The sequence below is a fragment of the Doryrhamphus excisus genome, linkage group LG11, assembly GCF_037039965.1.
Source record: "Doryrhamphus excisus strain RoL-2023G ecotype Guam linkage group LG11, RoL_Dexc_Guam_v1.1, whole genome shotgun sequence".
NCBI lineage: Eukaryota > Metazoa > Chordata > Actinopteri > Syngnathiformes > Syngnathidae > Doryrhamphus > Doryrhamphus excisus.
Window position 1 is genome coordinate 3,917,838 of NC_136367.1, and position 27,182 is coordinate 3,945,019.

The window sequence follows — 27,182 nt, forward strand, 5'->3', positions numbered from 1 at the left end:
AGTTGCCAATTAACCTAGCGTGTTTTTGGAATGTAGGAGGAGGAGAGAACATGTAAACTCCACACAAAGATGGTCAAGGGTGGGATTGAACTCGGGTCTTCTAGCTGTGAGGTCTGTGCACTAACCCCCTCCGCCGTGCAGCCCTGAATTAATAATGTACAGTATACTATATATTATACATATTATATATATTTGTGAAGTTTTGGAATTGCCAAATGTGACAATTATTACTCTCTAACGTTTGCAACATTTCTGGAAATGCTGACTATATTAAAGAGCAACATTTCTTTAGCTGGTTTCCTAGCTGTGAGGTCTGCGCGCTAACCACTCGACCGCCGTGCAACCCGTACTATCATTCATTCCTGGTATATATTGCATGAATTCAAATGTGTTTGGACATATGTCAAAAGTAACCCCAAAGGGGTCCATTAAAATGTCATACATTTGAAGGAATAAAACTGAAGGAACTCTTATTTTCCGCCTTTGTTGAGTGCTATTATAAAATAAAAAAATGGAAGCATGTTTCAACTAAAAATCTGATCGATGTCGTGCACATCAAGTAGCATCCATTCCAACGTGCCTAAGTGGGATTCAATCAATGTGCGTATGTGTTTTTCATATCCAGATGAGATTCTCCTACAAGTAAATAGAGCTGGAAGTAAAACTGATAAAAAACACATCGCTTTGAAGAGAGACAGTCAAAGTGCATGTTTACATTTCAGCCCCATAAATGTCATGGAAATGTAACATTTGTTACAGTTCCGAAGGTAGATCACTGATCCGTATCACAGCTCCACCCCCTTTGCCGCGGTGCTGTATAATATGGTGCGGATCAATTGCTTGTTTCAGAAGGCGCCTGGGGAGATCTCAGTGTGTCTTGAATCCACGGAGGGGAAGGAAAACAGCACAGAAAGACTACCAAAATCTTTTTTTTTTTTTGTTCCAAGATGTGTTGAGTTAGAAGATACACAGAAGATACATATTGTTGTCATTGTTGACTTTGTTCAGTTTTGTTTCCAATACATTTGTGGCCTGCCAAAAATACATTTAGACCACCACAGATGCATTAGGCCTGACCTTTGTTTTTTTTTTAAATTTTAGATGTGGCGCCCACTCACAAACACATTACCGTATTTTCCAGACTATAAGTCACACTTTTTTTCATGAGCGACTTATTAATGAAAATAAATATATATGTAAAATGTGTACAATTTACATAAAAATGTGTAAAAAAAAATGTAAAAAATTGTGTTAAAATTGTGTAAAAATTGTGTAAAAATTGTGTAAAAATTGTGTATAAATTGTGTATAAATTGTGTATAAATTGTGTAAAAATTGTGTAAAAATTGTGTAAAAATTGTGTAAGAATTGTGTAAAAATTGCGTAAAACTTTTTTAAAAATTTAAAACAATATGTAAAAATATGTAAAAACATGTAAGAAAATATGTAAAAATGTGTAAGAAAAATGTAAAAAAAATATGCAAATAAATATGTAAAATATGTAAAACAATATGTCAAAATATGTAACATTTGACAGACAGCCACAACAGGGCACTCTTACTGTCAGAACACAAAATAGTTACTGCACGTAAAACTGTTTATGTTACATAAATACCGGACACATTTTCTATTTATGTTTACTTTTTGTGTAGCTGAATAACCATATATTATATATTAACCATATTACAACTATTCAACCTGTTCTCTATTCATTTATTAATGTTAGAACTTGACTTACTGATGTAATGTCACAAACTCCAGGGCAACTTATATATGTTTTTTTTCTACCTAATTATGCATTTTTGGCCTTGTGCGACTTATACTCCGGAGCGACTAATAGTCCAGAAAATACAGTATAATGTGACTATGTGTCTATGCAGCTTGTAATTACAATGGTGACACTTTTGGGGACTCTAACATGAAAGCATGTTATACCGTCATCCCTCTGCACCCTAACAAAAATATTCACTGCCAACAAACAGCAAACCAAATGTGTCCATTTATTGTTTAGTTGCATTCTTCACTTCGTTGCACGCTTTGGGCAGTCACATGAAAAATACTGTTGCTGACACAAGCAGCCGAGGTGAAGTTATGCCACAGGGAGAGTGGCTTCACTCTGAGCAGTTCAGAAACAAGGCATGCTTTTTGTGTGAGCAACTCCGCTTTTGCAAATGGAAGTGAATCAGGGTTAACTACCAGTTGGATTAATTCCGAAAATCTCCAGGGAACTTGGAAGAAAAGCAGAATACCCTTTATGAAAAAGAAAGCATCTGAATTAAACATCAGTTGGTATTGTTTTTATCATCATAGTTTATCAGGGCCCCCCTCACCCCCCACTGGTCTGTACTCACACTACACAGCGTGCATCCGGGCTTCACTTCATAGAGCAATGTGGTATTTCCAAACACTTCAAATTTGCCCTTGTCTGTATTTAAAGTAATGAGCGGAAATGTGGGAGTAGTTGGCCAACATGGAATTTGAAATGGTGGAACTGAGAATGATTGTTCATTCATTCATTCATTCATTTTCTATTGTAAGACTGTAAGCACAAAATGGCGGCTTTTCACCACAAATGAAAGAAACCAAAACCTGAGAATGTATTGGGCCGCAAATGCTGAAAGTCAAATATACAGGAATCCACTGTATACTCATCCCTCGTTTATCACTGTTGATCGGTTCCAGACCCAACTGTGATAAGTGAATTCATGTGATGTATGGTACTATTTGCGTAGTACGTTTACAACCTTCTAAATACAGTTTTTAACATTAGAGCCCTCTAGACATGAAATAGCACCCCTATAGTCTCGATAGTAACCTTCACATATTACCCATGACATCATATAGACTCACATGTTGACTTTGGTTTCTCTACAGTACTTCTTGGGGTGGTTATTGTCTCTTCAATTTGACATTACCGCCACCTACTGATCAGTGTAGAATACTACATATACAACATGTCTTTGAACGAATCTTCTGAATGCCTTATATTTCTATTTTGGTTCATTCATTTATTTTTGTGCTTGAAAATGCTTAATTTCGGCCAAAAACATGTACATTCATTTTCTACCGCTTATCCTCACGAGCATCGTGGGGGTGCTGGAGCCTATCCCAGCTGTCTCCTTGGGGCGAGAGGCGGGGTACACCCTGGACTGGTGGCCAGTCAATCACAGGGCACATGTAGACAAACAACCATTCACACTCACATTCATACCTATGGACAATTTGGAGTCGCCAATTAAGCTAGCATGTTTTTGGAATTTGGGAGGAAACCGGAGTACCCGGAGAAAACCCATGCATGCATGGGGAGAACATGCAAACTCCACACAGAGATGGCCGAGGGTGGACTTGAACTCAGGTATTTTAGATGTGTGGCCTGTGCGCTAACCACTCGTCCAACGTGCAGCCTGCAAATGCTAACATTTGTGTTATGTGTGGGAGGAAACCGGAGTACCCGGAGAAAACCCATGATTGCACGGGGAGAACATGCAAACTCCACACAGAGATGGCCGAGGGTGGAATTGAACTTGGGTATTTTAGATTTGTGGCCTGCTCGCCAACCACTTCACCACCGTGCAGCCTGCAAATGCTAACATTTGTGTTATGTGTGGTAGAAAACCCACGGAGAGAACATGCAAACACACAGAGATGGCCAACGGTGGAATTGAACTTGGGTTTCCTAGCTGTGAGGCCTGCATGTTAACCACTCGTCCACTGTGCAGCCCCTAAATTGAGTTTTTAAACATTATTTCAGCCCTATATAGACAGGCAATAACAATGATATAGCACCCTTTACATTTGTAGTACCAAACTAATACTCCGGCGTGGGCAACAACTCAAAGGGAAAGCATCCGGGGGCAACAACGTATGCGTGGGAGAAAGTGAAGAAGACAGAAGAAAAGCAGTAAAGATGACTGGAAACTGACACTGAGCATAAGGGACATGTGACTCAATGTTTTCATCCTGTGGGTGTTAGGTCAGTGACGAACACTGGCTCTGATTTATTGTTCTTTTAGTTAAGACAGCTGCTTTCGCCGTCTATTATGCACAGACACCGTGCAACATTGGACTGCAACACAAGTGGTAGTAACTTGACTGCAGCTTACTTTTTTCATAGAAACGACAACCCCCTTTTTTTTTGTTATTCGGAGACGTGAACCGACTTACAACTACCAAATGTCATTAATCACCGTTCATTGCTCTTCAAAATATATATTATTCCTTCATATCACAACTTCAAAATAGCTATAAAAAAAACAAGGGCTAGCTCAACAATAGTCAGTTAAGCTGCACCCTCTAATAAAAACTTAATGCGTCCAAGCTCTTAAAACCAAGACAAGAAAAGCCCATTTGAAGTTAGATTTAGACCAAAAGCCAAAAACTAAATCAAGCTTTCTTCAGCAAAACATCCATACATGCAGGAATGATCTCAGTACTAAACTATTGTTGATGTATACGCTATTCCAGATATTCCAGGTCATTGTATTCTCAGGGCTTTTAATTGATTCCGAGTGGATTGTTTGGGTTTTAGAAGAATCCTGCTCAGATCTTCAAAAACAACCCAAACAGTCGAGTTACGATCGATCCAAAGTCCTAAGAACAACAAAACACTGGTAGACTGGTAGGATCTATTGAATATAGCAATAAAAATCCACACACAAAAGACTCACCTCTTTCACAGGTACTGTCCCAGAATCCTGTCCCTGCACAGTCACAGATAAAACGGTTCCATCCCTCCTTGCAGACCCCGCTGTTCTTGCACGGGTTACTGTCGCACTGTTTCCCCGTCACCTTACTGCAGGAAGACTTGATATTGGTTGCGTTTTGAGACACAGCGATTTGTCGGATGTCTTTGCTGCGTCCATCAATGAAAAGATCCCTGATGCAGCCCACGTAACCGTAGTTCAGCATAGCGGTCCACAGCTCGGTGGGGAGCACCAACCCGGCACGGTTGTCAGGAAGGCCACCAAGATAAAGATCCCCCTCCAGGTCCAGGATCTCATTTTCTCCACTGGCTGTGAAAGGTGTCCGCCGGCTGTTTACGGAGATGATGCCTGCAGAAAGAAACATCCATCATTAAATGCAATATCGCTGAAATGCATGAAGGCCGGTTAATCCATGTATAAAGTACAAGACGCTAGTATTCCGAGAGATGTCTATGTAGTTCTCGTTAAATGGTTGGATGGATGGATCAGAAGAACATCACTACCTTCAACAATCTAAAATACCCGAGTTCGATTCCACCCTCGGCCATCTCTGTGTGGCGTTTGCATGTTCTTCCCATGCATGCGTGGGTTTTCTCCGGGTACTCCGGGTTCAACCCACATTCCAAAAGCATGCTAGGTTAATTAGCGACTCCAAATTGTCCATAGGTATGAATGTGAGTGTGAATGGTTGTTTGTCTATATGTGCCCTGTGATTGGCTGGCGACCAGTGTGGATTATGCTTGTTTGCCTCCAGCACTAGCCTGAGGATCAGGCTAAATGCCACGCCGTGACTCCAATTCCATCTGTTCATCAATCATCTCCCATTGTCATTCATTAGTGGTGAGTACATATCTATACAATATCAATGTGTTTAATTAGGCATGTTTATGGCTTACATCTGGATCGGGGTCACTTCTATGGGCTCGACTGTACTACAGTTTACCGTCATTAGTGGATCGATGGTGGCGATGCGGGAAATTCCATTTTAACCCCAGATTAAACCCAGATTCCACCTCGCTGGATGTGCCAACGACGTACTGACAAGTAAATGTCAACTCGGCAAATACAAAACACGAGGTGTGTCTTTTTTCTTCAGCAGATATCTGCAACTGGGTGTTGTAAAGACCTCACGTTGAGTCCTTCCCCTCCCGCTTATGACACAAACCTCATGGCGGCGTAATGAAATAGCAGACGCAAATGTGAGGTGCATTCATGGACATAAGGTCCTAACATTTTTTTCTTCTGTTGCAAAGGCAAAAACCCAACCGAAACCGGAGCAAAGAAAACCCACAAGGAGAACATGCAAACTCCACACAGAGATGGCCGAGGGTGGAATCGAACTTGGGTCTCCTAGCTGTGAGACCTGTGTGCTAACCACTCCTCCACCGTGCAGCCACTATTTTCATTCATTCATTCATTTTCTACCGCTTATCCTCACGAGGGTTGCGGGGGTGCTGGAGCCTATCCCAGCTGTTTTCGGGCGACAGGGTACACCCTGGACTGGTGGCCAGCCAATCAGAGGGTACATATAGACAAACAACCATTCACACTCACATTCATACCTATGGACAATTTGGAGTCGCCAATTAACCTAGCATGTTTTTGGAATGTGGGAGGAAACCGGAGTACCCGGAGAAAACCCACGCATGCACGCGGAGAACATGCAAACTCCACACAGAGATGGCCGAGAGAGGAATCGAACTCACGTTATTTTAGCTGTCAGGCCTGCTTGCTAACCACTCGTCCACCATGCAGCCTGCAAATGCTAACATTTGTGTTATGTGTGGAGAAAACCGGAGTCCCCGGAGAAAACCCACGCATGCACGGGGAGAACATGGAAACTCTAACCAAAGATGGCCGAGGGTGGAATTGAACTTGGGTCTCCTAGCTGTGAGGCCTGTGCGCTAACCACTTTACCGCCGTACAGCCCTGAATGCCTTATGTTTGTATTTTAACACATTTAGCCATTTTTATGCTTGAAAATGCTTAATTTCAGGTAAAATATGTAAAATACTGAAATCGGCATGTTTTTACAAATAATGTGACGTATTCAACCACAAAAAAACATGGCTTATTAATATATTTTAGGAAAACCGTGATTAATTTGTTTGGTCAGGGACGCCCATCCAACAACTGCGAATACAGTCCTCCATAAAAACATATGCACTCTCGACAATGCCTGTTTATAGTCCTAACGAGTTGATGCATGGTCTCCTTGGAGAGCCGAATAAAGGCATGAGAGTAGTTGGCAAGAAAGTAATCAAACAATAATCCTTCTTTTATTGCATCGCATCTACATAATGACAACACAGGCACTCACATTGTTAACTTTGTTACTGATTTGTTGCACTAATAATTAAACCTTAATCATACTCCCCCAAGTCTATTTCTCCTCACTTGTCTCCATGTGCAAGTCTTTTGTGATCTCAGCACATAGTCAAACACACAGAAAGTATTAAACAAAGATTGCATTAGAGAAAAGGTGCTAGAAACTTCTGTTGCCTTAAGCTCCAAAAGCCAACGCAATCTCCGCATTAGGCGGCACACTCCGGAGAGCTCGGGTGTGTTCGTCGCCACTGCAGCCGAGGGTATATATCAGGTTAGCGGAGCCAATTTAGCCGTGTGTCAGAGTCAGCTGCTTCAATTAATCACCTGCGCTGCCACCAGTTTAGATAGCGGAGAAGAAAGGATTTTCACAGGGAACAAGAGGAATGAGATAGATATAAGGACACCCGACTAAGGCATCGGTAAGAAAAAACGTATAATCACATATGGGCCTGATATAAGATGTAACTTTCCAGGTTGCCATTGAATTGAATGCTGTGTTTTGTATAGTGTGGCATTTAAAGTCTTTAAAAGGAACACAAACTTTACTTTGTAGATCGATAGATCACATTAGAGGATCCCTTCTATCTCTTGTAGCTGGGAAATGAAACGTTGCACAATGCAAGTGTGCTTTTGTGTTTTTATTGTAGTGATTGATTTTTCATTGAACATTACCTAAGACAGGGCTGCACGGCGGTGGTGTGGTTAGCGCGCAGACCTCACAGCTAGGAGACCAGATTTCATAGTTCAAATTGAATGAATGAATATAAGGCATTCAGAAGACGCATTCAAAGACACTGGGATGATGTCATATTCTACACTGGTCACTAGGTGATGGTAATGTTACTGTAATTTGAATTACGGTTGAATTATCTCCCTAACAAGGACTACTGGTGTGGTTGGAACCCACACCAAGCTCAAACTCAACTCTGAACTTTGGGGGTCACTTCCTGTTGGCCTCTCCACTCGGCTCCCTATCGAGAATATCTTATTTTCTCTTATTGTGTCTCCTATGTTGGGTAATACGAATGCAAAGATGAGCATAGGGGTGCTATTTCATGTTGAGAGAGCTCTAATAATGTTAAAAGAAGGTTGTAAGTGATGTATGTTGCAACTGTACATTGCATCTTCTTACCTGAGCGACCATCTCTCTGGATGTCCACATGGTGCCAGCTGCCTTCATTGACTTTCACCTGTGTCGCTTTGACCTTGATAGTTCCAGAACCCATGTCCAGCACCAGGTACAGAACTCCATCCAGAAGCTCCACAGCAAAGAAGTCCACCTTGTTGGTCTTCTGGGACTTTGCGTCACGACGCTCCTGAGGTTTGCCGTGCGTAAAAAGTATTAAGCCGTTAGGCTCCGACGTTCGGAAGTCGAAGGAGATTGAGCCGACTCGTTTGGTGTTCCATTTTGGCAGAGCCAGATAGGAGTCGGGTGTCTCGAAGTTTATCGGGTCAAGAGTGGGAACGTTTTCGCATTTAAAGACCACATCTCCTTGAAGTTTCATTTTAGGATCCACAATCCGGGCCAGGCGGGAAAGCTCCAGGCGGATATCATTGTTTTTGTACACCACCTGAGACAAAAATAGATGCAAAAACTGGTTTAAATCTCAAGTCCAGAAAAATCACAATCACTTCAGTAGGAATAAAATGAATGATAAGCAAGATAGCATGTTTTACCAAAATGTGCATCGATCCAACTCATATCTTATTATGCGTGTTTGGTCCAATTTGCTTGGATAATTTACAACCTGAACATCAATTTACCTTCAACGAAAAAGCAGTTAGACTGAAATGCTTTCTTTTATTGAACTGTCAGAAGTAACGTCAATATTGTTAGTGAGTCACCGCACAGACAGCTCCAAAAGACTCTTCATAAGAGGGAGTCCACCGAGAATAGACTCAATATAATTCCTTTCTGCCCACAATAAATTTACCAAAACCCCATAATCCATAAATGTATAAAGCAGCTTTATATTATAGACAAATCTAACAAAATGTTGCACAAAAAGATGTGCCCGTGGATAGTCACTGGAATGCAGTGAGGTAGAAAATGAACGCCGTGAAGGAAGACAGGCTTTTCCTGGTATATAGGCCACAGTGTGTGCAGGAAACAGCAATAGCGTCAGAGGGAGCACAGCTGTCAGCAAACAGATTTTACTGCTGGATTACTGATAATCCTGGAAGATTTGACAGTAAATCAACACAGGTGACCCAAACGCAGGGGAAAGCCAAGCGAAAAAGAGAAGAATTGGGAGAATGAAGGCAGCTGATATGAACCGGGGGGGAAAAAAATACAAAAAAATAAAAAAAAATGAAGTTTATAAAAGAATGAGCGAGTAAAACCTGAAGGATTATTGCTCTAAAACCAGTGCGTGCCACTTTTGTTTAAAATATGCTTTTGTGCAACCCAGCCAAGCTGCTGTCAGTACACTTAAGAGCCGCACTTAATCTCCTAAACATAGCATGCAACAAGTCATCAGTGCACTTCGGTTAAGCACCAAATCTACTGATAATGTAGCATCGAACAACAACGAGGACGCAACACAAACACGGTAGAGATGAATTGGACATGTACCGCAATTAATCCAGTTAGAAAAAAGATGACAGGGTTATTGTAGTGCTTGCATCAAAGCACGCAAATATGACTCATTGCTTCAGGGATCATTCGGCTTCACATGCAACCACGGTATGATTTTAACCCAAATAAAAAAAAATCATAAATAACAGTTGAACTTGAAACAGCGATGGTTAAAATGCTAAAGTTTGAACCACGATTAAGATTGCACAACGCTCTCTCTGGAGAACTGATGTTCTTTTATCCTCTGATGCAAAATACCTAACCCACCACTTTCGGCAAGCTTTAAGTACTCTACTCTTGGGCAAAAGAACAACTGAATAATACATGAAAATAAAAAAAAAAGAAGGGAAGTTTTAATGCGGTACATTTGCAATGGAAAACCATTGGAGTGATGGTCACTCTGAAAGCTGTTCCAGCTTGCAGAGGTTCAAGGGACTCTATAAAGTGATCATCAATCTGTTATAATACACTTATCAGGGGTCCGGGTTGCGGGGGCAGCAGTCTAAGTCGGGAAACCCAGACCTCCCGGTTTCTGGACACCTTTTTCAGCCACACCAGGAAGACACCGAGGTCTTCAGAGGCCAGTTGTGGGATATGATCCCTCCAGTGTTTCCTAAGTCTCCACCCCGAGGCCTCGTCCTTGCTGGGCATGCCTGGATAACCTCACTAGGGGTGCGTCCAGGAGGCATTCGGACTAGAGCCACCCTGTGGAAAAAACTCATTTTGGCCTCATTTGGTCACAATCCAAATCCATTGACCTTAGGCGAGAGTTGATCCTTCCCTTCGGAAAACCTTTGAGCTCCTCGACTTGGGGCGAGGTCAAAACAATCAAAATCATTTTTCTGCATAAGCCACAATTAAACGAGACTATTCTTGTTTGAACTTTTTGGATTCTTCAGTTCTCAAAGGTACATTATTTAAAAAAATAAACAAAAAAACAAACAAACAAAAAAACCCTTAAACTATATTATGGAAAGCAGGAAGTGAACAAATGTAACAGTTACTGATTGTAAAAGTACCAGATGGAGGGGTAGGATTTAATAAGCTTTGCTTCTTCCCACTCCTTTTGGACATGTGGAACTGTGAACTGATTATGTGATGCATTCAATTGTAATCTGATGCATGTTCAAATGAAATTAAACCATTACCATTACCAAATTGTAGGAAGGGATTTTGCTTTGGTGGGTGTGTCCTCTGTGGGTGATCATTCACTCGGACACTTAAATCCCTCCACCACTATAAGATGGTGATTCACAGAAACCATTTATATCACTCGAGAGGCCATCATCTGCTCATAACGACTTCCTGGCATCTCGCCCCCGAAGATTCAATAGAAAAAGTGGCAACTCATGAGTTGTTTTGCTACGAAAATAGGAAATCGGGACAATCCACAGCAAAAATTTTTGAACTCAACGTGCCTTAAGAAGAGTCCTCAATTGAACCCATGCGGATTACTCAGACCTGGATAACTACAGAACTCCAAAAACATGTTTCTGTGTCTAATATGTAAAGACTAGGTATCGTTTCTTGAGCTATGAAGCTTACTGTGTGTCGCTTAAAATCCTTCCTCTCCATCTTTCTTTGCCAGTAAAAATATTTTCAAAACAATATAACCCAATCACACAGTCATGGATTTTATTTGGGATTTGGTATGCCTCTGTTGTGCTGTGGTCTTATGAATAATGTGATTGAATCGGTGTTATAAAAGACAGCCATGTGTGCCTCATCTTATCCTTTCTTGTGGGATGCTTTGCTACACTGTCCTTTGGCCCATCAATGATCTTATGGGGACCATTCATAATGCAGGGGAGTGTAATGACTCCATAAAGCCAAGATCTCCCATCTCTGCTCTAGGATGGTGTATTGATCGGGCCTGGGAAGGCCGGAAGGGGAGGGGCTGTACACACAAATACATATTTACACATATACAATCTCTTCCTTAGTGTACTACGTCTGAGTCTCCAGATGTAGTTGTAGTATGCTGAACTAGAAGCAATATAACAACAAAGTAGGAATAATGATGGATACATACAAAGCAGTGTTGCTATGGTATCTTTACTATGGTATCATTGGTAATTCATTTAGCAGTCTTGCAGAAAAGGTCCCATAATTCAGGAAAAACACCAACATTCAATAATGATTCTACTAATGTAATGTTTAATTGAGGTTTACCTGGCTAACTGCTAAGGGATGTTGAATTACAACTACTACTCCTTGAACCTAAGTAAAACTAAAATCATGCTGTTTGGTAACAGCAGAACGGACAAGCACCAGCAAATACAAATAGACGGTGTAGACATTGAAAAGGTGAAGGAAAATACATTTCTGGGGATCACAATAGATGAAAATATGAACTGGAAACCTCATATTACAAATATACAACATAAGGTGGCCAGAAATATTTTAATAATGAAAAAAAAAGGACATTTGTTCTCAATCAGAAATCACTCCACAGTCTTTATTGCTCTCTGGTTCTACCATATCTTACTTATTGTGTGGAAATATGGGCTAATAACTATAAAAGCAATCTTCACTCGCTAAACGTACTGCAAAAAAGGTCAGTAAGGATAATTCATAATGCCGCCTACAGCGAACATACTAACTCCTTATTTCTAAAATCACAAATACTTCAACTTGCTTATATAGTTCATTTAAAAAAAACCAACAACCTTAAACTGTATTATGGAAAGCAGGAAGTGAACAAATGTAACAGTTACTGATTGTAAAAGTACCAGATGGAGGGGTAGGATTTAATAAGCTTTGCTTCTTCCTACTCCTTTTGGACATGTGGAACTGTGAACTGATTATGGGATGCATTCAATTGTAATCTGATGCATGTTCAAATGAAACAAAACCATTACCATTACTATGAGTTGTAAAACAAAACCAGTCATGGCTAACACTCTACTTTCTGCAATGGTACAAAAAACACAATACAGGCGGTTGTCGGATTTCAGCTTTTTGTGGGCTCCCATGAATTGAAATCTCCATAAACGCTTGACTCACTTCAAAACACAATGTGCGCCTCGTTCACAGTTACACTGCGTGAATAACATCGCTTATTAATTCACTTTCAGCACTTCATAATGCCACCCAAATGTAAGGCAGACTTTTCTGGTGGAAATGTGCCATGAAAAAAAAAAAACGGATGTAGTAGCGAGTCGAATGAAGAAAGACGACGGTCCCACTGAAGTGTTGTGAAGATGCACACAAAATGCTCATGACATTTTTTGCAGTGGGAATTTTTGGCTGAATACCATTTATGGATCCCTTATTAGACAATAACAGATTTTAAAACAAATTAAAAAGGCAAGAAGGCTCATTATGATGACGGTATCCAATCTGAGGACAATGGTGTAGCGCATTGTCAGTCGTGTTAGAGGAAGGAGATGCTAATCTACATAAGCAGGGGCTCGGTTGGGTATCACAGCCCAAGCTAAAAGCTGCAAGGATGGAGGGCGACAGCAGAAATTTGTTCCACTCACTGCCAAGCCCTCTGAGAGAAGAAAAAAAAAACCTAATTAAAAAATACGGAAGGCTACGATGACATTTGCATTTGTATCTAAGGGGAAAACATGCAAAGTGTGGTGACTAACACGAAACCTTTCAAATGCCACATACTGTACAAGATCTCTCACACTATTTTCCTCTCACTCTCTTTCTCATCGCTATTATTGCTTGTTTGTGTCTTCTGCCAGCTAGCGCCTCACTCGCGGACGTCTACTATATGTCAATACCTTCCGTCCTCACATTCATTCCCTCCCCGCTTCGAGCTCCTCCACTTGACGCCTGATGACAGCGCATGCTCCCTCCACCCCCACACTCCGACACACAAGTCGCCACTCCAACGCGCCGGCTCATCAACGGGTGCCCTGAGACACCCCAAGTCTCGTCTGGATGGCGTGCAGAAGAAAAGGGTTTCAAGAAGGTGCTGACAGCATTGTGCTGCCAAACACCAGGATGAGTGGCGAGTGGCTGCCCACTGGCCTTCCCTGTCATGTGACCAGGGCTGACGTCCACGTGGCAGAACACGAGCGTGGGTGGGGTGTGTGCGAGTATTATGCATGGATGACATCCCCTGTAGCCTTCGGGGGCAGATGCATGCCGTGCAGACAGAACAAGGGAGGTCCTGCGATGGCAGCGCACATCATCTCTGCTTGGCAGACAGAAGAAAAGTAAAGTATTCACTCACTGCAACAAAATATCCATCTATTCGTATTTTATACGCGCCTGTCCTTTAGAGTTCTAGTCATGGGTGAACTGGAGCCTATCCCAGCTTTCTTCTGAACCCTGGACTGATTAACTTACACTTACTTAACACGAACGTCTTGGAATAAAGACAAAACCCAATCATTCCATAAGAACCCTCAACAATTTTGGGTGGGCGGGGTTATCTTAACAACACAAATTAGCATCATCTCGATTGTATCGCAAATGCTAACATTGATTTAGTGATTCATTTTCTGCCGCTTATCCTCACGAGGGGTGCTGGAGCCTATCCCAGCTGTCTTCGGGCTGGGAGGCGGGGTACACCTTGGACTGGTGGCCAGCCAATCACAGGGCACATATAGACAAACAGCCAATAATAATAACAATGTCTCTATAATTTGGTGAATATTTATGCTTCACATGTGACGAGAAACAACAATTTGTTGGATTCTGCTGTTAAAACTGGTAAAATTAAAACAGATTCAAACTTTCAAAAGTTTATAAGATTCATTCATTCATTCATTTTCTACCGCTTATCATCACGAGTGGTGCTGGAGCCTATCCCAGCTGTCTTCGGGCGAGAGGTGGCGTACACCCTGGGAATAGTAGTCGTACCGGTGACTGAGTTGTAGCATAATTCAGCCTTTAGTTCCCCAACAACTAGCCATTGGAGCTGTCCAGTGCTGATCTCAAGCCCAGATAAATAGCATCAGGAAAGCATGTAATGTTCATTCATTCATTCATTTTCTACCGCTTATCCTCATGAGGGTTGCGGGGGTGCTGGAGCCTATCCCAGCTGTCTTCGGGCAAGAGGCGGGGTACACCCTGGACTGGTGGCCAGCCAATCACAGGGCACATATAGACAAACAACCATTCACACTCACATTCATACCTATGGACAATTTGGAGTCGCCAATTAACCTAGCATGTTTTTGGAATGTGGCAGGAAACCGGAGTACCCAGGGAGAACATGCAATCGCCACAAGAGATGCCAAAGAGTGGAATTGATCTTGGGTCTTTTAGCTGTGTGGCCTGCTCGCTAACCACTCGAGCCCCGTGCAGCCTGCAAATGCTAAGATTTGCATTCAAAAATTTCGAAAACGCTCCAAAATCACCCAACAGGACCGATTTGGACATCTGTGAAAATCTAGAAAAAGTTCAAAACAGCGACAAGAACCTGTGAGTGAGAAAAATATTGAATGGGAAACACTGGATGCATTTTTGTTGTTCTTGCACTCAGGATCAGTGATCAATATTCACCAAAGGCCCTTTTGCTACAAACACAGGCAGACTAACACCCTCTGTGATCTAAACAGTGGGAAAAACTCAACTCAATTATGTTCTCATTAGTCAAGCAGATCAAAGCCGCAAGCGAAAGGTAGAGGAGGAGAAGGAATAATGCAGGAATACAATAAAAGTAACAAATACAAATGAAAATGTATCATCTAAATCATCCAACAGGAGTAGTTTGCATCGTCCGAGGCAGCAGATGGCTTCATGCCTGCTTGATGGAGCAACATATAATGAAGAGCTGTGGACCACACAACACTACCGCTGTCAAACCACATGGTGAATCACCTTCATGATTCTGTCCAACCGTGTCACCATCTCAAGGGCCAAGGCATCGCTGTGTCACACTCAACACTCACAATGTTGCAACACAGGCACACACGCACATACAACAACATGGCAAAATATTTCATGTCCTAATATGCTGCACGAGAAGCAATATAACAACAAAATAAGAATAATGATGGATACATACAAAGCAGTGTTGCAGAGCTATGATTTTAAAGTGTTACTATGGTATCATTGGTAATTGGAAAATTGGAAATAATTGGAAAAGGTCGATAATTCAGGAAAAACACCAACATTCAATAATGATTCTACCGATGTAATGACTGTTTAATTGAGGTTTACCTGGCTAACAGCTAAGGGACGTTGAACTACAACTACTATGAGTAGTAAAACTCTACTTTCATGGTTAAAACTCTACTTTCTGCAATGGTACAAAAAACACAATAAAGGCGGTCGTCCGATTTCAGCTTTTTGAATTGAAATCTCCGTAAACGATTGACTCACTTCAAAATACAATGTGCACCTCATTCGCAGTTACACTGAGTGAATAACGTCGCTTATTAATTCACTTTCAGCACTTCATGATGCCTCCCAAATGTAAGGCAGGCTTTTCTGGTGGAAATGTGCCATGGAAAAAAAAAAGCCATAACCATGTAAGTGAGCATGGACATTGTAGGAGAAACAGCCACCAATATTGGCAGAACTTAAGTCTTTGACTGTCGCAACTGCGATTTTTGATAAAAATTGTATCCTTGAACATGTCAAAGGATATGCCCCTATGAAAGGAATAGTAATAGCAAAGCAGTGAGAAGCTTATATAATTGTTTTATTTGTTCTTCACTGGCCTGGGAAAAACCTAGCTGCCCCCTCCTGGTAGAGCTCTCTCTCTTGGTCTCCATCAGGCAGGTTCACCAGTCACGTAGATCTTCCATACATCCTGCTATAGCTCCATAGAGCTCTCAAACACAAGCCATCCTACTCAACGCATCAATATATGTTGGTGTGGGACGTCCTCTCGGCCGGGATTTCACAATGTTGACATCACTCAGCCTAGCTTGGTAGTTCATTTTGGTCCATATGTAGCATAGCATCCATCCAGAAGATTCTGTAAGGAGGACTTTCACTTCCACGATTCACAGGAGTACAGACTCATTGGCTGACTTCAATGCGTCAGGGATGATTGGATTTCCAAATCATCATCACTCCAAGTCCAGGCCACTGCTTTCCCTCCCCCAAGGTCCTGCTCCATAGAACTGATCTAACTGAAGAACAGGAAGTCTGAGCTTCCCTACTGAGACCGCTGGGCCCCGCAACCCGAACCCAGAAAAGCGGAAGAAAATGGTTGGATGGAGTTACTTTTCATATGATATCCTATTATAAGAAATGACTGCAAAAAACAGACTGCGCTATCACATACTCAAGCCTGATACTATGAAGATGAAAGTATGACCTTTCAAAATCCATTTTACCATTTTGAATCCAGTGAGTAAACTCTGCATACTATTTGCATTCCTCTATAATTTAATGGTAATATCGGGTCAGAAGTTCGTAGTCTCTGTAGTGTATTTTTAGTCGGTCTGAGCTACACTTAATACATGAATCACGTAGCCTAATATAGAGATATAGCATGAATGCTGATCAGCAAAAACCTACCAATTCTCACTGGTGAGTCTGTCCTACTGATTTATTACCCCAGACAAGGCAATCACGGTGTTTCAGTCATGCAGTTTCAGTACCTTCATGGGGTTTTTCCAAACCCGTCTTGACCTCAGTTGTGTTCATTTTAGCCCCAAATCTCCAGAGGTTTAAAGTCTAAATGTTCTTTTAGGTTAATACATCTTTTTTTTTTTTTTTAGATTTATCAAACAAGAGGTTTTCGAAAAGTCCTCTTCAAAAATGATTCTTCGGGACCACATTGCATATAATGAAGTCCAAATCAATCCCTTTTGGTTATGGGATTTAAATGCTTTCAGGTATGATTCTAACAAGGAGATGTTGTTCGATCCAAACTGAGTCAATCATCGTTAGAATTGCGTTTTGTGTGCTTAAACAAAGCAGTCCTAAGATTAGAAGCGGTGGTGTATATTTGGAAGCGTTCACACATTTGCTTGATAGTGAAAGAGACAGAGTATAGAACATCACCCACAGCCTCTCCGTCAAAAAAACAAAAAAAACAAACAACAGACAAAGTGACTTTCTCCTAGCTATGTTTGGATGTGGTTTTGTGTGGGAGCGTAGTAATCTGAAAATGGGGCTGATGCAAAAAATATCCATAATAATACAATGGTTCATTTAGTGTCAAAGGTCATTTTTGTATTTGTCATAATAAAATGCAGTTTTAAGTGACTGCTTAAGCTTTGATGGACAATATGATTACCATATTTTCCGGACTATAAGTCACACTTTTTTTCATAGGTTGGCTGTTCCTGCGACTTATACTCCAGAGCGACTTATAAATGAAAAAAACTGTTTATGTTACATAAACACTGGACACCTTTTATGTTCAAGTTTATTTTTTGTGTAGCTGAATAACCATTGTGTTAGCATATCTTACATCTATTCAGCCTGTTCTCTATGATTTTATTATTGTTAGAATTTGCCTTCCAAGAGGACGTAATGTCTGTTGTGGTCATAAAATAAATTACCTGCAAAATATGCGACTTATGTATGTTTTTTACCTAATTATGCATTTTTGGCCTCGTGCGACTTATACTCCGGAGCGACTTATGTATGTTTTTTTCTACCTAACTATGCATTTTTTGCCTTGTGCGACTTATACTTTGGAGCGACTTATGTATGGTTTTTTTTCTACCTAATTATGCATTTTTGGCCTTGTGCGACTTATACTCCAGTGCGACTTATGTTTTTTTTTTCTACCTAATTATGCATTTTTGGCCTTGTGCGACTTATACTCCAGAGCGAATTATAGTCCAGAAAATACGGTAATCATGATTAAATATTGTAATTGACAGCTCTAATTATTATTGAATATTTTTGTTAAGAACAGAAACATAGTGGATATTTATTGGTCATTTATTGTTTAGTGTATAAAATACTGTAAAACTGTGAAAATGAGAGTGAATGTGAATATTGACTTTAAGTAGGGCCCTGCCAGTCCTTGTCATATTTTCTGTATTATTTAGCTCATGCGCATATATGTCAATATTATGATAATATTCTGCATGGCATACCTTGGTTTTGGTCACCCAGGGAGGTGCACAATTTTAATTTGGATGGAGAGCAAACCCTGCTGTAGACTGTTAAGTAAGATTTAAATAGCATGGCATGGTGTATTTATAATAGAGGCTACATCATAAATCTCCCTAAACAGCAAACACTTGTCAGATATCTTCATCAGCAGCATTTTTTTTTTTTCCAGATTGTTGCCCATCGGGACACGTTCTTTGCGGCACACTCAAGCTGATGCTGCAAATTGTATGTGACACACAATTTTGGGATATTTTCCTCACAGCGAGTCTAATGAATTACTTTAAGCACAGAACTATGGAATGCTTGATACTCCCCGAGCTAACTCAGCAGATTGAATTGACAATGTAATTTTATTATCTTCCCTTTTTGGCTTTCTTCTGGGGAAACAATGCACATTTTAAGCAGCGGTTCAGGTTCAGGCTCGGAAATCAGTGACTGAACTGGAATGGTAATGCATTTTTGGAATGATTTAAATTAACAAAAAACAAAAAAAAAGCTCTGTGTACCATCTGTGGGCACTTAGTTGGGTCGAGGCCCCTGCCAGGTCGTGTTTGTGTATAATGTCGCAGAAACACGATAAACCATAACTTTCTACAGTCCATATAATGTACAGTGATGGGAATAATGGCGTTTAAATAAACAGCGTTACTAAGTTACTAATGCCGTTATTTGTAATCTAACTAACCTAACATCTTCAGCCAATCAGAGAATTTAGGTGGGCGGGTGTTAGACCACATCCAAAGATACAGCAAGTTCTCTCATTTCATGTGGAAGTGGTAAGTTTTTGGCTCTATGGTACCCATTATATCATTGTATGGTCATATCACCTCATACTTTGGTATGTGACAAAAAATATTTATATACAAAATAATAATAATAAATATATATATAAATAATTATAAATTATAATATATTTAATTATGATAAAATAAATAATAAATAAATAATTCTAATAATAAATTATATAATAAAAATAAATTATATCAGAAATATAGTGGAGAATCATCTCTATCATCTGGAGAAAAGTACCAAATGGAGGGGTAGGACTTAATAAGCTTTGCTTCTTCCTACTCCTTTTGGACATGTGGAACTATGAACTGATTATGTGATGCATTCAATTGTAATCTGATGCATGTTCAAATGAAATAAAACCATTACTATTACCAATAAATTACCAGGAAACATCATGCGAGAGGCGTTGCAGTAAGAGCCTCATCCTGAAGGGGGCGTTGGAGAGTGTTTGCACTGATATACAGGAACTATAATGTTGAGAACGAACATCCCACATAGTTCTCCTACCTCCTTGAGGCAACCCATGAAATTGTTGCTGACTGGAGATCCAGGTAGGTCTGCAGTGCTCGGGCTCCCACCCACATAGAAGAAGTCATCTGAGCCCAGCATGGTGTAGTCTTCCTGGGTGTAGCCCGTAGTGGTGAGGATCCCGTCAACGGATATAGTCACCTGTTAAGGGGTAACACATAGCCAAAGCCCAACAATTACAATCTCAGATATGATCTAGTGATGCGTATAAATCACACCTCCTTCCTTTGGTCTGCATTCGAAATGAGGCATTTGGACTTTTCGGACTCCAGTTTGTGTTTTTTTTTTTTTTTTCATAGTGTTACTTGATCGTTTTGGACCAGACAGCGTTTGGATTGGGGGATAATGGAATTTTAGCCATAGGATTCACAGGACAGGTAAAGAAAATATGACAGAAGCATATTTTCTTTATCTTTGATGGGGGTAAGAAAATGGATCCTAGGTTTGGTTTGGATATTTTAGGTCAGGGGGAGGGTTAGTACAAATGTTCAAACCAAGGACAAATTGATTGCACTTGTCTTAGGTTTCGGGATTCATCTTGTAATTGCAGACACACATACGGTATACAGTGAACACACACACACACACACACACACATATTCTCCCGCACTCCTCTCTTTATATCCACACACATGCAAAACAAAAAAGGGGGGGCATTTTCACACCACATCAATTTGCAAACCAAGGCCAACACCATTTAAAAAAAAAAGAAATGACACACATTTAATTGAACATGTAAGGGATTCGTTGAATGGTTTCGTACAAAGCTCGAGCAGACCACACGAGGTGCAGAATCTCATGCACATTCAAAACCGAGCCACATATTCAAATCCTTTCTCGGAATAGCTGCTGCTGATTTTGATCCGGTTCTGTTCAAGTCACGCTTCAACGTCATTGGACCAGACCCAAAAATCTTAGCAGTATGCGTATTCTTCAAAATGTTGTGCATATGGGCCCGGTGGGTAAGGCGATGGGGGTTAGATAAAACACACACAAAGTTCACCAGCATGCTACAAAAAACACAGAGGAAGGGGCCAAAATGGGTGGTAGGTGAAGAATGGAAGGTGAGTGAATGAATTATTGTGTTAGTGGTTAATTTGGGGGTTGCATGGATTATGAAAAGTGGATGATGTGTGGGCATGCCATGCGCCATAGTGAGTTGGAAACAACTGTCAGAGCTCCCGCAATGAAGGTTAAGGGATTCCAGGTTGAGGTAGTTTCTGGTTTTAGGGCGTTTCGGTGTTGAGGTCACCATCTTTGCTGGGATTGTGGAAAGCTTCTGTCAGTTCTGGACGACAGTCCTCACAAAAAATGGGGACTTTTTTTTTGTGTGAGCAAATCAAAGAAAAAAAAAGTAAGTTGCCCTGGCAAAAGGCATAGAGATAAATTTAGTATTTATTACAAATCTGCAGTAATGTGGGGGGGGGAAATAAAAATAAAAATAAAAAAGCTCAAGTGGAAAAAAAAATAACAGGATGGGGACTTGTGGGGTAAAGAACAAGGTTGTTGGCAGGTCAGGGAGGAAATTGAGAAGTGAAGAAAGAATTGCCTGGTAATACAAACCCATCTCCTCATTTTTTGATAAGAGTGTCTAGGATGGAACTCAAAAAGAACGAATAAAAGAAGAGAGGGGGAGGGAACACACGGCAAACCCAAAAAAAAGACAATAAGAATGATATCTACCAGACAATGTAGTTTGTTTACCATAGCGTGTCCAATGCCTGATTGCTTTCCAGAAAAAGGGGAAGAAAGGAAATCAAAAAAATAGTGAACAAAAAAGGTTGTTAATAAGGATGGACAGAAAACAAATCAAAGCAATGATGAAAAAAATTAGGATGTTAGTACATTAGTTGGTTAGATATCGGTTAGTAAAACATGACTTGTAGAATGGATGAGTTAGTGGGGTGAACAAACACTACTCCGCGTTCTTTGTCCGAGTTCTCAACAGCGGTAACTGTAAAAATACAGGCCTTGAAGGTAGAAATCTGCGTAGGACGGCACAAATCCAGACAGAACACGTAGTGTTTGTTTCACCCTGAATATAATCGTGGCTTTCAACGTGGAGAGAAAATGATAGTGAAAAGCAAGGGCAGAAGAGAGCGTGTACATTGTGGGTATTTTAACTGCATACAGTAAATACTAACCTAAATATTAATCCTTAGTGCAAAAGTGAAGTTACTGCTACTTGTACGGATTCGCTATCTCACCTTTTTTATATTCAGTATATTTATTCCAGACTCCAATCACTATTCAATATATTAAGTTCTAAGTGGAATATTCGTAATGCCTCATATTTTGTATTTAATTCACTAGCAAGTTCTCATATATTTCATTTAATAATAAAAATGATTATCTTGTATACTGTATTTGTATGTCATCCTGGGTAAAATAGTTAATTTGTTAATACTTTTAGGTTGTTTAACATATTTTCCGGACTATAAGTGCACTTTTTTTCATAGGTTGGCTGTTCCTGCGACTTATACTCCAGAGCGACTTACAAATGAAAAAAGTGTTCATGTTACATAAACACTGGACACCTTTTCTGTTTATGTTTTTTTTTTTTGTGTAGCTGAATAACCATTGTGTTAGCATATCTTACACCTATTCAGCCTGTTCTCTATGATTTTATTATTGTTAGAACTTGCCTTCTAAGACGACGTAATTTTTTGGTCAAGTAGTTTATAAAATAAATTACCCGCAAAAAATGCGATTTATACTCTCATGTATTTTATTTAATAATATTAATAATATTATCTTGTAAACTGTATTTGTATATATTTGTATATTTGTATTTGTATATAATCCTGTGTAAAATAGTTAATTTGTTAATACTTTTAGGTTGTTTACCGTATTTTCCAGACTATAAGTCACATTTTTTTTCATAGGTTGGCTGTTCCTGTGACTTATACTCCAGAGCGACTGTTTATGTTCCATAAACATTGGACACCTTTTCTGTTTATGTTGATATTTTTTTGTGTAGCTGAATAACCATTGTGTTAGCATATCTCTATTCTTTTATTATTGTTAGAACTTACCTTCGAAGACGACATAATTTTTTTGGTCAAGTAGTTTATAAAATAAATTACCCGCAAAAAATGCGACTTATACTTCAGTGTGACTTATGGAGGTTTTTTTTTCTACCTAATTATGCATTTTTGGCCTTATGCGACTTATACTCCAGAGCGACTGTTTATGTTACATAAACATTGGACACCTTTTCTGTTTATGTTTATATTTTTTTGTGTAGCTGAATAACCATTGTGTTAGCATATCTCTATTCTTTTATTATTGTTAGAACTTGCCTTCTAAGACGACGTAATTTTTTGGTCAAGTAGTTTATAAAATAAATTACCCGCAAAAAATGCGACTTATACTCCAGTGTGACTTATGTATGTTTTTTTCTAATTATGCATTTTTGGCCTTGTGCGACATATACTCCGGAGCGACTTATCGTCCAGAAAATAATGTATATTGTTTATTTTTTACTATTTAACTGCTTCTGTCATATTTGCTGCTGTGTGATGCAAATTTCCCCACTGAGGGACAAATAAATGCATTTTTTATCTTATCTTATATTTACATTGACAACCTTTCGATGAGCAATGGCGATATACTGAAGCCGGCAAAATTAGCGAGTTCATTTTCATTTTTTGTGTGACTAATGGATTAATTTATTATCGTCTTGGGCTTAAGTGCCCACGAAACATGTGTTTTTTGGGGGGACAAAAAATCTAAATACTGTAAAATGTAACTAACCGGAGCACGTCAAACAAAACACAAAGATGCAACCAAACCAAAGAAAAAGCAAAACACGCCTTTCAACCTTTGACGCTGGAATAAATGAGCTCTTATGAGAAGGTTTTATACTCCAATATTAAGGTTCCACTGTGCACTCAAGCTCCATTCTAAAGCAAACAAACTCAAAATTGCATTTATCCCATAATAAAATCTACTTATGCGTACTCATGCAGTAGTGTGATGGCAAAGCATCAGGATCAGCCCTGCTATAAATACTACATTAATGGGATCGGAAAAGCACGTTTCATCTGGCTTTGGAGTCAGTCTATGTTGTACGGAATCAGAGTGTTTGAAGGAAACAGCTTTAAACAGAAAGTAAGAACTCTTAGTTGTACTATCTTTCTACTTGGCAAGCGGCTTTGCTTGATACATTTTCCGCAAGAAGACAAATCAAACAATGACTTAAAAGAAGGTCATGTTATAACGACAACCAAAATGTGATGGCATCTGTCAATGACAACTGATAAGAACATGGTGACATTTTTCAAACCAGCTCCGTCACTTCACACAGCTCATCGAAAAAGCCCCCAAACCCCTCCCACACTAAAAAAATTCGACCCGTCTCCATACTCCATCCATCATCACCACCACCACCACCACCACCACCGCTCCCCCCCCGCCCCCGATTACCTGTCTCAGGTTGCGTGTGACTTTGATATCGTGCCAGGCGTTGTCATTGAATTTCCCATTGACGGGCTCCACGATGGCCTCAAAGGCCCCGGAACCCAGATTGATGACGAGGGAAACGGCTCCATCTTTTAGCGCCAGGTTGACATAGTCGGCTGATTTCCCCGTGTGGAGGAGGAGACCGTTGCGTTGCCACGTTTTGAAGGACAGCGTGATCTCATCGCTGCTGCTCTGGATGGGGTTCTGCGACAGGTCGTAACAGAAGTACTCGGAACCTCGGAAGGTGGCCACGTTCTCCTCCCTCGCTGAAAACGACAAGACGCAGAAGCGAAAATGTTATTTTTGGAATCAAATACTCATACATCTATATATTCCACAGCTGCGGTGCTAAAATGTTGAATTATGGTAATAGAATGGTTTTATTTCATTTGAACGTGCATCAGATTACAATTGAATGCATCACATAATCAGTTCACAGTTCCACATGTCCAAAAGGAGTAGGAAGAAGCAAAGCTTATTAAATCCTACAATCAATAACTGTTACATTTGTTCACTTCCTGCTTTCCGTAATACAGTTTAAGGTTTTTTTTAATTATTATTATTATTTTTTTTTAATAATGCACCTTGTACCAAAATACGAGGTGATATGAGCATCCAATGCCATAATGGGTACCATAGTAAGTGTCAATATAGTGATATATATAGCACATCATGACTGGTTCAAGACTCTTCATCCTTGTATTTAGCAAACATCAACTGCTTGTATTGTTTTTTTGAATTTTTTATTTTTTTTTAATTAAAAATGCACCTTAATAACATGACAAATAAATCCAAACAGCCACGCTCAGCCTTACTGCAAAGTAAACACAACAAGCTTCCCTTCCATGTTAATAAATGAATAAATCATGACCCCGGCCTCATTAAAGAGAACTGCTTTGCAATGTAGAAAAGGTCACATCAAGCAAACAGCAACTGTTCACCATAATTACACTTTTCATTATTCTGTCGTTCATTTTGGATCATAAAAATCCCGTTTGCATCACTTTCGATTTCATATACGGAGATGCCTTCCGATGGAAAACCATCCTCAACTAATAGTCGACATGAATCCAAAACGGGCATAATTTGACAGTTTAACAACATTTGTGTATTACATCCCCCCCCCACAATACCACAGAAAGTAATGTGAGGACAACGGATATGTATTTGACAGCCATGTATTTGTTTTCCTCTAAAATGCTTTACTTTTGTATTAATTACTTGTTTCTTTCAGCTTTTTCCTGATTACAGCCAGCCAAGATTCGAACCTGAGGGATCCGCTCCAAAGACCAGAACGCTAACCACAGCAGGGTCTTACTTTTGCATCAACAACAACACAAAAGGAGGCTTAATGTTATGTTTTGCTACCCCAGAAAGCAAAGACATGTCAATTGGTGTTACCAAAAAAAGTGTTTTATTGTGGATAACTGCGCTCAACAGTGGCGTCATTAGGCCTATTTTAAAAATAAAATGTTCTTAAGCCCCCTAAATAATTTTACATTTTTTATTGATTTTAAAAAAAATTTGTTGATTTTTTTTTTTTTTACAAAAAAAATATCTGATAAATTTCATATAACAGGGCAAAAGCAGACTAATAAGCAAGCCAATAAGCAGGCTAATACTAGCCTAGTACTACTACTAGTCGTAGTAGTAGTAGTAATAATCAGAAAAATAATAATGATGATAGAAATAAAAATTATGGGCTAATTAATAATATAATAATGATTATTATATAATTGATCACTTTCCATTGGAGAGAATGGTTGCAGAGCTTGAGCAGCGGTTTTGTACTTGTATAAATTTAATGGTGGCCTCAACTAAATCCGTTCAAAAGTGTTCTTGTTTGTTATTTAATTTTTGGATTTTTTTGAATGTCTACTACATTCATTCATATTCTGTGCATCTCCAGGGGGCTAAACCCTGCCCCCCTGTCCTAAGAACCTAGTGACGCCCCTGGAGCTCAATAAGAGTGGCGTGGCTCAAAAAGCCAAAAATTTGACGTACCGAATTGCATAAACTCACTCATTGTAACGTATTAAGATTAATTAGAGTAGACATCTCATAGACCGATCTCATAGGCATATTTTAGCGATTGATAGAGAATAGACAACATTCATCATTACCTACAAACAAGACTATTACCATGAGTCGCACCATTTCCTTTCCTCCTTATGTACACTCACATAGAAGCAACAGAAGGACAGATGAGAAGGGGAGAGTCAGCAAGCTAAAAAGCTTCAGTTTGTTGGTTTGGAAAAGGCGATATGTAAACATGGGAGAGCATTGTTGTAAAGCTGGCTGAGAGATACCGAGAGTGAGAAAACATGACACCAAGAATGGAAAAGGAGAGAGAGTAAAAAATGAAAGTTGACTAAGGCTGTGGGATGAGAGGATGTTGATTTCGGTCATTCCAAATCATCCCTTTGGCATGGAGGAGTGGAAATATTATGAGAAACAACAAAGGCCCTATGAAAAATATCTTCCCTGCCAGGGGAATAAATAGTAGCAATTATTATAACAGGGAGAAGGATACACAACACAATGGCATCTGAGAATAAAAATACACAATTTATCTGTGCAAATGTCCGTCATCTAGCTGGAGAATTTTATATTATAATATTCACCACAATAAAAACGGCCCCTCTTTCCACCCATCACTATCTATTCATGAATAAGATAATGAAACATGAAAAAAAGCATGAAACTAGAAATAAAATAAAGAAAGTTGTAATGTAACTAATAAATTGGCGTTTTACAAGAATACTAATGTAATATTATGAGGAAAAAGAACAT

At 39.8% G+C, this 27,182-nt stretch overlaps 1 protein-coding gene across 1 annotated transcript in view; it reads right to left on the reverse strand.

Annotated features, from left to right (window-relative positions):
- nrxn3b (neurexin 3b) overlaps positions 1–27,182 on the reverse strand; it is a 294,220-nt gene that overhangs the window by 196,453 nt on the left and 70,585 nt on the right. Inside the window, exons 8-12 of the mRNA XM_078794519.1 lie at positions 24,354–24,655; positions 21,630–21,653; positions 19,905–20,066; positions 8,163–8,601; positions 4,667–5,050 (exon numbers count right to left, since the gene is read on the reverse strand). Coding sequence (XP_078650645.1) covers positions 4,667–5,050; positions 8,163–8,601; positions 19,905–20,066; positions 21,630–21,653; positions 24,354–24,655 — 1,311 coding nt within the window. The remainder of the gene's footprint in view (positions 1–4,666; positions 5,051–8,162; positions 8,602–19,904; positions 20,067–21,629; positions 21,654–24,353; positions 24,656–27,182) is intronic.